The 12,531-nt window shown below is 42.6% G+C and overlaps 1 protein-coding gene across 1 annotated transcript; it reads left to right on the top strand.

The window, feature by feature from the left end:
* Positions 1-4,217: 4,217 nt before the first annotated feature.
* Positions 4,218-9,861, top strand: SRSF4 (serine and arginine rich splicing factor 4; the record flags this gene model as incomplete). Its single annotated transcript, XM_010723445.3, is given in 6 exon segments — positions 4,218-4,392; positions 5,283-5,395; positions 7,121-7,335; positions 8,201-8,284; positions 8,452-8,927; positions 8,930-9,861. Coding segments are annotated over 6 exon segments (1,350 nt in total), but the record flags the coding sequence as incomplete, so codon positions are not given.
* Positions 9,862-12,531: the final 2,670 nt, after the last annotated feature.

Here is a 12,531-nt window from a genome sequence, read left to right as displayed (position 1 = left end):
GAAGTTGAGGGAGGGGAGATTGAGGTTGGATGTCAGGGGAAGTTCTTTACAGAGAGAGTGGTGAGGTGCTGGAACAGCTGCCCAGAGAGGCTGTGGATGCCCCGTCCATCCCTGGAGGTGTTCAAGGCCAGGTTGGATGGGGCCCTGGGCAGCTGGGCTGGGATTAAAGGTGGAGGTTGGTGGCCCTGCATGTGGCAGAGGGTTGGAGCTTCATAATCCTTGAGGCCCCTTTCATCCTAGGCCATTCTGTGATTCTGTGTGGCCTCTCGGCTGGACTGAGCTGTGGTGGAGCCCCTTCCCAGCACCCAGCCTGGTAGGGCAGCAGTGGCTCCATGCAGATGTACTTGAGCGCCTGCCCCCTCCCCAGCACTCAGGGTGGGATGCCTGTGGGCAGCCTCCCCTGCAGCCGTGCACCTGTGGTAACATAAGGACTCCTTGCTGCATTTGGAGGGTTGGATCCCGATCCACCAGCACTTGCACGAGACGTCCAAGTATGGATTCTCGAGAGGAAACAAATTGCTGCTTTCTTTTTTCCTGTTTCTTGAAGCTGCCCACCTAATGAGTGCTGGCATCTTTGTAAAAGAACTTGAAGTCTTGTTTAGGAAGACTGAGTGGGATATGGAATTTGTTGCTATTAGCCAAGAGGGCCAATTATCACTTCTGTTTGTAAATAGATCTCTTCTAAAAGCTAGAGCCTAACAAAAAGCTCACTAAACTGTTACACTGGCTTTACTGGGAGGTGGGCATTTAACAGGTTCATAAGACAAATAAAAGCAGTTATTGAAACAAAGAAGTATGCACATATTGATGTTTTAGCCAGGTAATATTCAAGTCTGCTCAAATATTTGGAAACTCAAGGGGTATCTTGTTTTTATGTTGTTGTATGAAACTTCTGAAAGAAATATTTGTACTTCGTAGGCAGATGTCAGTGGGGGAAAAACATCCTTCATTAACGGATATAGATCTACCAAATGGCATATCTGATGCAGCTAATGGGCTGGTCCTCTTGCTTAATTGAGAAATGTCTTTCAAGGAGTGGCCCTTCCATGCCAGCTGAGCATTTAGAAGTGCTCTGTGGGGAGCTGTGTTGAGTTCAGTTGGCCAAAGCTGAAAGCATCACTCAGGGCATCCTGAGTGCCAATTACAACTGGCTGCAGAGTGAAAGGGAAGGCACAGCCCGTACCTACAGTGTGAATATCCTGAATGTGACACCCAAGTTCACTTGGGGGAGACAGAGTTCAAAAGTTGCAGATAACTGGAGGGATACAGGAAACCACGTGTAACTGAGTGGTCATCTGCCTTGCTGTCTGCTGATTCTGTGGTAGGTTGCTTCTGCTGTGGGCATTTATAGAGCTCCGTGTATGTTTCTAGGATGGGCATTTATAGGGCATTATCCTGAAGCTGTCTCTGCAGGCTCCCGGTGGCTTGTGTTTAAATTCCAGTTGGACAGCTATTGACTCAAACTATCAGATTTGATGCTGTTCTGCTTGGGTTCGCCTTGTGCTCGACATTTGCTGGAGCACTCCATTGCTTTGTTTGCCCAATGATCCTTTCTTGTCAGCTTATTTTTAGTAGTGCTTAGCAAATGATTAAAAATGACTGCACAGTGTTTCACTCTGTAGAGTCTTTCAGTTTCTTCTGGAAGCTGGTGGGCTGTTGGCAGTGCTCAGCCTGCAGGAGATCAGCCTGTCAGTATTTTAGCAGCTAAGCTGAAGTGCTTCAGCAATAAGATGACTGGAATGTGATGCAGCAGAGTCCTGAAGGCTTTGCTGGGTCTCGGGTGCTTCTAGTCGTAACTTAAGCTTGCAGTTCAAAGTCTTTGAACAATGTTTACCTGAGGGAAGGACCAGAGAATAAATGTCTATTCCTTGTAGGTCCTTCCATTTCTGTTTGAAGTTTCTGGTTGTGTGCTCATAGTTCTCACGTTTTCCTACATGGACATCTGGAGCTGTGCACAGCAGTAGTGTGTGTATAAGTGACCAGAAAATTGGACTTTTCAGCCTGCTTTTTTATCTTCTGAAAAGCATGAGAAAAACTAGCAGTAATAACTTGAAAGCTGGCAGCTTTTGCTGGTGGTGAGACCAATTTGCAATCTTGCCAGCTTTAACAAATAATTCTGTCTGTGTACTTCCCTGCCCTGCATCACCCTGAGCAGCTTTCTGGTGTTCATGGCTTCGCCTTGGAGAAATCCCTGCGAGAGGAGGGACGGAACTTCTGCAGCACACTGAGGAGCACAGATCAAAGCCAAAAGCTTCGAGCTTCAATTTTTTCATCTCGCTAAGTTCAAAACCTGTGTTTGTTGCCTAAAGAGAAGTGATTTGATTTCCCTGCCAAATGTTTGGCTTCGGTGAGAGCAGCTAGTATTAAAAATTAGGTTGGTGTCACGAAATGGTGATAGCCAGCACAGCTGGATGTCAGGAGTGACGATTCCACTGAACTCTTCTTATTGTTCCAAAGGATTCATGCCTTTCTCTTCCTTAATATTAATGGAGATGAATAAGATGAGACTTTTTTCTGTTGCTTTCAGGTGTTCAGTTTTGATAGCAGACCATTGGTGGCAATGTTGATCATTACTGAAGCAATTTCAAAGAAAGATTACCAAATGTTAAGGGATGCTTAAATAGTTGAAGTTCTAAGTTTGAATTTTCTGAGATTATAACTTCAGTAACTCACTTAAATGACTGTTATGTTTCAAGCAGTCTGAAGATCCTGATATTCCCTTTTCTGACTGTAGCTTCATCTGAGCAGGAGGACTCAAAGACATCACGTGAATTGGAATGGACTGTAAGCTGTTAAATTCTCTTTCAAGAGAATTTCCTTTTTTTTTTTTTCCTCTTATCCTAGAGCAGAAAATGGTGTAGCTTCACATTATCTGGAGTAAATGGCGTTGACGTTTTTAGCAAGTAGTTTTATGCCACATATGAAGTAGTAATAGTAGACATTTAAAAGAAGATTTACTTGCACTGCTGTCAAATAACAGCAGGTTCAGATGGCTGTAGTTAAAGCTGTGTCAGCAGTCGTGGCTTTCTGTGGCGTAAAACTATGCTTCCGAAGGGGTTTGATTCATGGGTTTGGATCATACAGTGCAATATTACACGTATTTAACAAGTGGATCAGCATTACTTTCGTTTATGAGTGGTATGGAGTGTGATTTTGTTGTTGCTGGCCCATCTTATTCTAGGACTACTTTTGTGTTCTTACACTCCTTGGTGAATAGGATGAACAGCATAGGGTAGATATGTAGTCATTCCTTCTGGAGCAAGTGAGGAGAAGGAAGTACAATGTTTTCAGCTGAGGTTTGGCTGGTCATAATCGTCTCTGTGGGACCTTCTTGAAGGTGTTTTGGTGGGTGGAAAACAATAAAAAAGCCACAAATGCATGGTGATGGGCATTTTACACAATGTTATTTTCTTTAAACATGTATTTAGGAACTGGCAGGCTTGTGTTTTACTTCAGTGCTCCCCTGAATTTGCTTTGCAGCTTTAAGCAAATCACCAGCGTGCCCTGAGAAGCAGCTGTAAGAAATGGGTTTAAAAACCATCCTCTGGGATCCTGACTGAGGGGATTGGGTGCTTGCAGGCTGCCCAAGGGAGTGCTGGACTCACTGTCCATGGAGGTGTTGAAGAGCTGTGTAGATGTGTACTTAAGGACGTGGTGCAATGGTGGCCAATGTTGGTGGTGGGTGGATGGTTGGACAGATGATCTTGGAGGTGTTTTCCAGCCTCGATTCTGTGATTCCTTGGGCCTTCACCCAGTGCTGTCTTTGCACTGTGTTGGCTGTGGTGCTCTCTGTTCACCCCAGCAACTCTGGTTGCTGTTGCTGCATTTTTTTTTAAATCTCATAGCAAGGTTTGGTCTCCCCATGCTCTCTGAAGTCTTGGGCTGTTATAATCTGGTAGACATAAAGTGCTTTCTGGGCTGTTACTGCCCACAAGTCAAGAGAAAATGAGTGTATTTAAGACCAAAAGCAAATCCCTTTTCCTGACTTCACGTTTTCTTTTTTGTTTGGCCTTTAAAGCACAGTGTACAGACCCCATGTATTTGCACAGGTAGATGAGCATTTCCATGTGAGGTACTGAAATTAACACAGTTTCTCAGCAGAACCGGGAATGCAGCTGGTGTTCACTAAAGGACAGCACACAGAGGTTCCCTCGTGTGGTTCTGCAGAGACAGCTGTTGCGAGTATGAAGACCTCAGGCCTCAGTTTCGAGTGATTCTCTTCTCTTTATTTTCTCCCCCCTCTCCCCAGGTATGGCTTCGTTGAGTTCGATGACCTGCGAGATGCAGATGATGCTGTTTATGAGCTAAATGGTAAAGATCTTTGTGGGGAAAGAGTGATCGTGGAGCATGCCAGAGGCCCACGTCGTGACAGCAGTTATGGTTCTGGACGCAGTAAGCACTACAATGCATTTGTATCAGTGACTTATTTTAAATAAAATATTTTTGCTTGGTTTTTATTTTTTTTATTTTTATTTTTAAGTAATTTTAAAAGAAAATGATATGAAGTTGTGAATAGTGTTTTGTAACTGTAAATGTAACTGTTGATCTGAATATTTAACTTGTTGTATTAAACTATTTTAATGGATAAATTAATAAACATGCTTTCTTGTACTATTTTTTTATTATCGTTTTGTTTAACTATTTTAATGGTTTATTTGCAATGTGATGTTTAACATAGCTTTAACAAAGACCTCAATGTTTTAATTAAGAGTCCTTTGAGGCTAAGATGACTGCCTGTTCCATTTGCTGACCTTGGGTTACCTTTCCATGAGTGGCTCTTTGAACTTGTGGCCCTTGGCTGACCAAAAAAGGAAGCCATGTGACAACTGCAACCTTTTCCCATTAGACCTGGGTGGTGAGGATCCCAAGGGTTAGAGACAGATGAGATTAATCTGAAATAGGTGCCTGAAAATCTTTATTCATATCAAATACTCAGAAAACTTGTAAGCAATGTAAGTAACATTAGTAAACTGGTTTAATTTGGTTTCTTCTTTCAATCTGTTTTAAAGAGTAAACTTAATTGCATGTTACTTTTAACTTAATTATAATTCTGTGCGTAGCTTTAATTATGTGCTCGTAATAATTTTTAACACTTTGGATCTTTGTAACGTTTTGTACAAGGGGGATTTATTTATTTATTTATTTATTTTAGACTTGTGGGTGTGTGAATTTTGAATGCATTGGAAACAGATGGGGCAGAACGGTTTTGTTGGGGGGGGGTGTAGACTGAGTGCTCCATTTCCCTGGTTGAAGTACTGCTGTCTGCTTGTCACCTCCTAAAGGTGGATATGGTTATAGAAGAAGCGGAAGAGATAAGTACGGTCCTCCAACCCGTACAGAATACAGATTGATTGTGGAAAATTTGTCAAGCCGCTGCAGTTGGCAAGATCTTAAGGTATGGGGCCCCTTTCTTTACCCTTTCTCTATTAAGGAGCACAAAGGGTAAAAAGGTTAGCTTCTGTTTCATCAAAGAAAACTCATACACCTGTCGTTTTTTAACTCCAACATGTTAGTAAGTCTGTGTGCTCATGTGCATACAAGTAGATTTTTTTTGAAGCAATACACACATTAAGTCAGTCTTGATGTGTATTTGTGTATACAAAGCCATTAGTGTTGCATGCAACATTGGGAGCTGCAGTTGCAGGCTTGGTGTCCTCGGATGGTGGGAGAAAAACATTTGCCTTAACAAACCATCACTCACAGATGATTAATATTGTTAAGCCCTGTGGAAACATTTTAGTCAGGCCCATGGTAGGAGTCACCAGAGACAAAGGAGTTTGCCCTTGCCTGTTTGGATTTTAACCATCAGCTTCTAAGAGCTGTTTGGAAAAGATAGCATCATTCTTGCACAATCCCTCTTAAAAATTTCCACAGCGTGAAAAAACTGTTTTAAAGGCTGTTTCAGGGAGAGGATGCTTCCCGAATGAGCAACCATCTCTGCCAAAAGTGAACGTTCTCTCAAAGTCTGAAGGAATGGAAAGTGATTCTCAGCAGAGGAAATGTTGGGTAACACTGTGTAGACAGCACTACATCTGAGTCCCCTGAAGGTGGTGTTAACTTGTGATTATCTGCATAGTGGACTAGAGGGGCAGGACAGGGAGCAGCATTCCAATAGCAGGTGCAGAAAGACAGTGTTTCCTAATTGAACTTAGCAGCAATGGTTGAAAACACTTGTTCTTACAGGAACGCTTTCTTTATGGTTCTCTTTTAAGGATGTGTAAAATTTGTTCTAAACAAACTTTGACGTAGTACAGACTGGTCTGTAATTGAATGTGTAACACTAGTTCAGGTACGTACTGAGATTCTTCAAATGTCTTTTGTTAATGCTTCACACCATCAATAGCTTGTCTTTGCTTCTGGTATTAAAAATTGTAAGTAGAGCATGGCATGATTAATTCTCTACTGGATGCATTGCTTCTCTGAATAGCTTTCATTTCAGTGTAATTAAGATGGGAGTAGCTGGGTCAAAACCAGACTGAACCAAATTTCTGTGCGCTGTTTCCATTGCAGCTGAAGTAGCTAGTGGCTGAGATGGCCCTGTGACAGCTTGCTCTGAGCAGGGCTGACCTGCTTAGTAATTGAAACAGAGAAGCCAGGTAGCATGAAGTGGGAAAATGAATTCAGCTCTTATTTGTGTGGGGGTTTCTTCCAGCAGAATGAAATGTACTGCCTAGGTGGAGGACGAAGGGAAGTCTGCTTGCTTTAAAGCCTTCTTGCCTGTGTGAGGCCTTCTCATATTTAACCTTTAAGGGTGTTCCTTTCCCCAAGTTACCTTTGAAAACAGGATTTAGAGAGTAAGCATCTATTTCTTGAAACACTTTTGTACTTTACCATAGCCCAACCATACTGACATTAGACTCTAGATGAGAGATCTTAAATTATTTGGCTCAAATTATCAGTGCTGCCTTAGTTCTAATCGCACAAACTCTGTGAAATTGTAGTGTGTTACTTGGCTTGCTCAGGAACTTTTGGCTTTAGTACTGCAAATGCTCTTTGTTTAAAACCCTTGCTGACATGAGTGTGACTAGAAGAGGCTATGCAAGCATCACTGAGAGATGAGCAGAGCCTGGAAGCCTGACTCTGGATTTGAGGCAATGGTTATTCTGTCCTCTTCCTCTAGGATTATATGCGTCAGGCAGGGGAAGTGACATATGCAGATGCACACAAAGGAAGGAAAAATGAAGGTGTGATTGAGTTCAAATCCTATTCTGACATGAAAAGAGCCCTTGAAAAGCTGGACGGGACAGAAGTAAATGGCAGAAAGATTAGATTAGTGGAAGACAGACCTGGATCAAGACGGCGCCGCTCTTACTCCAGAAGCCGAAGCCATTCAAGGTATGTCTCCTGGTGGCATCACTGAGGCTGAACCTAACTGCAATTATATGAACATGCAGCGGGTTCTAAACACCTTGGAAGTGTTCTGACTTCTCAATAAATCAAGTTTTTGAGAACTTCCTAGTTACCAGGAAGTCACCAAAGGAAATCTCGTATCAGAAGTGTTTTCTTTAGTCAATGTGTGTATCAGTTATCTAAATACATGGCAGTATGCTACTCCTCTTCCCAACTCCATTAAGTCTGTAGTCCTTGCTTTCTTGCAGAGGAATGCTGTGTGGCAGGTGGAGCTGTGCATAGAGAATGAAGCAGAAGGTACTTCTAACACTTCAGTTCTGTACACTGTGTTCTGCTCCAGGCACCAGGGCTAACAGTTCTTCCTCAATTTGGAAACTCTCACCCAGTCCTTGTTTGTAGAGATGTACTGCTTACTTTGTGTGATCAAGAGAAATGCTCCAGCACACACTGCCACATTCCATTTTGGGATAGAACTTTGTAATAAAATTCTTCTGCTGTTTGTGGAACAACTCATGAATTTAAAGCTTGATTTCATGTGGATTTTCCTCTCAGTCAGTCGTGATTCCTGCTGTTCTCTTATGTCTTCACAACTCCTGAGTGGTGTGTGCAGGTCAGCAGATAGCAGCTCTATAACTGGTTCGTAATAATAAGCTGCAAAATGAAGTGGACCTATTGCAGCCTCTAGCTAAGTAAACATTGGTGTGTTGTGCCTCCTGCATAAGGGTACCAAGGTTTCTCAAAAGTTCAAGAGATCTCAAAAGGTGCTTTAATGCTGTGGGTTTTTACCTGCAGGAGACCAGAAGCTCTCCATGGGCACATGCTAACATTGAGCTGATGGATTTTCTTCTAGGTCTCGCTCTCGAAGCAGGCATTCTCATAAGAGCCGGAGCCGCAGTGCCAGCAGCAGTCGCTCCAAGAGTAGATCAAGATCCAGGTTCGTTTTTGTGGTGAAAGAAATGGGGGTTAGTCACTTAAATTTAGGATGATGCTTCTCATTTAAGTGGGGGAAAAGTGTTTTTTCTGACTTATGCACAGTATTTACGCTCTGGTCAAATCCAGGCTGCACTAAAGTGATGTCGTCTGTTGCCTTTGCCCTTTCAGGTCTGTGTCCCGTTCCAGAAGCAAGAGCCGTAGTCGAAGCAAGAGCCGTAGCAGAGGCCAAAAAGAGAAAAGCAGGACTCCAAGTAAAGAGGATAAAAGTAGGAGCCGCAGCAGGAGTGCAGAGAAATCGCGGAACAAAAGTAAAGATAAATCTGAGGGTACTCTCCATAACAGTGATGAGAAAGAAAAGAGCAGGAGCCGCAGCAAGGAAAAGAGCAGGAGCAGGAGTGGAAGCAAGGACAGGGGAGAGACAAGGGAGAGTTTGAGGAGTAGAAGCAAAGATAGGGAAAAGAGCATTAGCAAAGCTAGAAGTAGGAGCAAGAGCAGGAATGAGAGCAGGAGCAGGAGCCACAGTAAGGAGAAAAGGAAAAATAGGAAGAGAAGCAGGGATGACAGCAGAAGTAGAAGCAGGAGCTGCAGCAAGAGTGAGAAAAGCAAGAGGCGCAGCAAGCGAGATAGCAAACCAAGCAGCAAGAAAAAAGGAAGGACAGCCGTGAGCAGTCCCGATCAGTCTCCAGAGAAAAGGAACATCTAAAATCAGAGTCTGACAAAAAGGAGACAAAAGGTGAGGGTGAGGATGCAGCTGCCCACGTGGTGTCTCGCTCTAGGTCTAGGTCTATTTCCAAGTCAAAACCAAATGTCAAATCAGATTCCCGTTCCAGGTCAAAATCTGTTTCAAAACCGAGGTCCCGGTCCAAGTCTAGGTCTAGGTCTGCCTCTAGGTCACACTCCCGATCGCGGTCAAGGTCTCGCTCCAGATCCTAACCTTGCTGCAACCATACTTGGAACAGTCAGAGAAGTCTTTTGTACGTGTTTGGTAGTTGTAGCACAAGTGATTGAAGTAGAAAACATGTCAATGCTGTATATTTTTAACTGCCCTGATGGTGTGTCTATCATTGTTAGTGGCAGTACTCACTCCCTGTAATGCTCTCTGGTGCAAGGCTGTTCAGCTCTTTTACTCTTCTATAGAAAGGTTCTCTTAGAATACAGTTCTTCCTAGATCACTGAAATGGCCCTGTTTTCCAGGAAGAGCTTTGCAGAGAGTGAGTACTGCACCGTAGTGGGTTTATGAGATTGCAGTGATGACTGATAGGTAGGTATGATGGCTTCAACAATCTTTGCCCTTGAATTGATGCCCTTTGCTGTATGCCATTTAGTGGAAGTGCTAAGTCTTAAGTTTCATACTACTTCTGTTTCATATTTTTGGACTTACAGAGTTGTGAATAGCACAGTCAAAAGGGGATAAAAAGGTACTTGCAGTAATCTGTGGGAAAATAGAGTTCCATATTCTGGTATTGTGACAATATCCTTGTTTTATATTAATTTTTTATTTATTTTTCCCCGTCTTGCAAAGTACAGTGATCCCTGTTTCCATGAGATTTGAATAAAGACTATTTTTGCTTGATGACATTTGATGGTGATTACCTGAAGTTGTGTTGTGATTGTTACTGTTTTAGATCAATCAGTGTCAACTTGAATTTGCAGAACAGGTACTGTTAAAGAATGGGCTCTTGGTTTGGAAAGTCACTTTATATGTAGTCATGGCACTTGAATATAATCAAGTTATTTTAACTTGTTTCTCCAGAAGCACTTACAGTGTTGTTTAGAGCTGTAACATTGCAATAAGAAGAATACAGGAAAATGAACCAGAAAAAATAATGAAGATGACAAGCCTGTTTTCCATTGTCTGTATAAATGAAATGTAGTGTGTTTCAGCTTCCATAATACAAAGAAGATATTTGTTCAGCCACTTAACTTGCTAGACTGAAGTCAACAGAAATCATTGTTTGTAACAAAACATTTTACTCTCTATACAGCTAACACCAAAGATAAGTATGGTTGACGTGGAAAATATGCTTTTTCTGCTTTTTGCTTTATTTTGTAGATCATCAGTTCAGTTGTTTCCTCTTCTGCACAGTTGCCTTTCTTACAGTGCCCCTGAGAAATGAAGGGAGAGGTACGGTGCTTTTACAGTTGTTTTTCTAGTCTGGCACACTCAGCAGGAGGACACGAAGCTGATCCAGCTGTTTACTCCTCTGATTTCATAATCTCTGATTGTGAGTTTGGGATTTCAGTCGTGAAGCATAACTTCATAAATTGAAAGGTATTAGTCTGAACCAGGTGTCACAAGAACATTACAGACTTCGTTAGCATCAACAAGCCTTTTTCTGAGCGTTGCACGGCAGTAGATCCATCTTCTCCAGTTACACACAGATCAATTGGGAATTGAGGCTAAAGCTCCAGGAGCTTTTCTTCCTAACAAAACACCTCTGCTTTGGAGGAAACACAAAAGACAAATGTGTGGCACATGTTTTTGAGGAGCTCTAGAGGACTAGAGAGGACTGAGGGGTGAGCTGTTCTACTTGAATGTCCTCAGCACCCCTCTGGACTTGGGAAGGAAGGAGAGCAGCTTCTAGCATGAGTACTCTAACTGGCCCTGAATAACACTCCAATTTTACAGTTGTACCATTAGCAAATTATTAAAAATGAACTTTCTACAAGCTCCCACGTTGGCTTTGAATTAAGAACTGACATTCCTACCTTTTGGTGCCAGCAATGCCGTCAGAAAATACCAGGCAAAGCACATCTTATTAATCCTTCCTTAGTCTGGTAGGGAAGGTTAGTTACAACTTTATTAAGAACTTTTCTGTAGCTGATCTCAAACTGCTAACCATACTTCTGATGGCAGTTCTTGCAACTAGATGTTAACTTCATAGGAACAAGTGATTTTTGTATAATTGGATCATTTGAAACGTGCACTACCACATTAAGAAGATGAAAGGGTGATAGATCACAAGAGTAGCTTTCAAGACAATATTTCTGTAGCATGTAAGAGAGGGCTCAGGGCTTGGTGAGTGGCTCAGGCTTTATCAAATGTCACATTACTGCAGGAGCAAGAGAAAGCTCAGTGGAAGTGATATTTAATTTCCTTTGAAGTTTGAGATGTTGAGTTCTGTGGTTACTGCTCGAACATCTTAGGCACTGAGCGTTTGCAATTCCTTCTTCTGCTTATTAAAAAAAAAATAGGCAAGGTGCTGGCAAAGTGATGATGGTCCTTGGGGTCCTTTTAACCCAACCATTCTGTGATGATAATAGGGGATAATTAACTTAAATCCTTCCTAACAAAATCCACAACTTAAGTGTAGGCAAGCATTTTACTCTTGCCTTTGCTGTCTGACAGGCAACGCTGCTGCTAGCGAAGTGCGTGTTTTTAGTAAGGGTGCTTAGTACTTTCTTCCCCAGATACCTGAGGATGAGTGTTTTGAGGGTGGAAGGAAGCGCACAGGCAAACTTTTAACTAAGATGTGCGCTGTGCCCAGTAGAGGTTCTATAAACCACAAAGGTCAAAAATGAATTTGAGGTTGTATATGTGAGTAGTTTGGGCCATGCAGAAGGTAAGGAGCCAGCACCTACTCTACATGGGAATGTCTGTACTTAGTTTAGTGCAGTTTTTTAGATGTAATTTCTCAATTAGTGCAGTTTTTGGATGCAATTTGTTGTTGCCGGTTCCCTGCTTTTGTTCCTGCCGTTTCCAAAGCCGGTGATCGATTGCTGCAGGCAAGTTATCAAGAGGTAAAAAGCAGGTTTTGATTAAGAAAGCGTTTGAGAGCTGGGCAGCACGGGAGCGATGTGGTGTAAGGAACAGAAGCAGAACTTCAGCGGGGCTCAGCAGGGGCTGATTTCCTCAAGAGATTTCATCAGCTTTAACCGACAGCTGCACGATGAAGGCACTGCCCTGGTGGCTCTCTGCTTCCTCGGGTATCCCTCGGGTATTGAACACTTTTGCCTTCTTCTAAGGACAGCTGACTTAACTCGTGTGCTAATCTCTTTAAATGCAATCTTTCATGGTAAGGAATCCCACAGCAATTCATGGTGAGCAGCACGAGGACGTGGTTAAAAACAGAGCCTTCAGCACGGTCTGCTTTTATCTTCCGAACGTCACTGAGCAGCTCTTCCGTGCTCATTCTGAGCGCAAGTGCAGCTTTTGCATCAAAACCCTTACCAACGTGTTGGCGCTGCACGGTTTTATCGATTCAAAATTCAAATATGGGGGAAAAAAAACACACACACACACACAAA

The sequence above is a fragment of the Meleagris gallopavo genome, chromosome 25, assembly GCF_000146605.3.
Source record: "Meleagris gallopavo isolate NT-WF06-2002-E0010 breed Aviagen turkey brand Nicholas breeding stock chromosome 25, Turkey_5.1, whole genome shotgun sequence".
NCBI lineage: Eukaryota > Metazoa > Chordata > Aves > Galliformes > Phasianidae > Meleagris > Meleagris gallopavo.
This window is presented reverse-complemented; position numbering and strand designations above follow the sequence as displayed.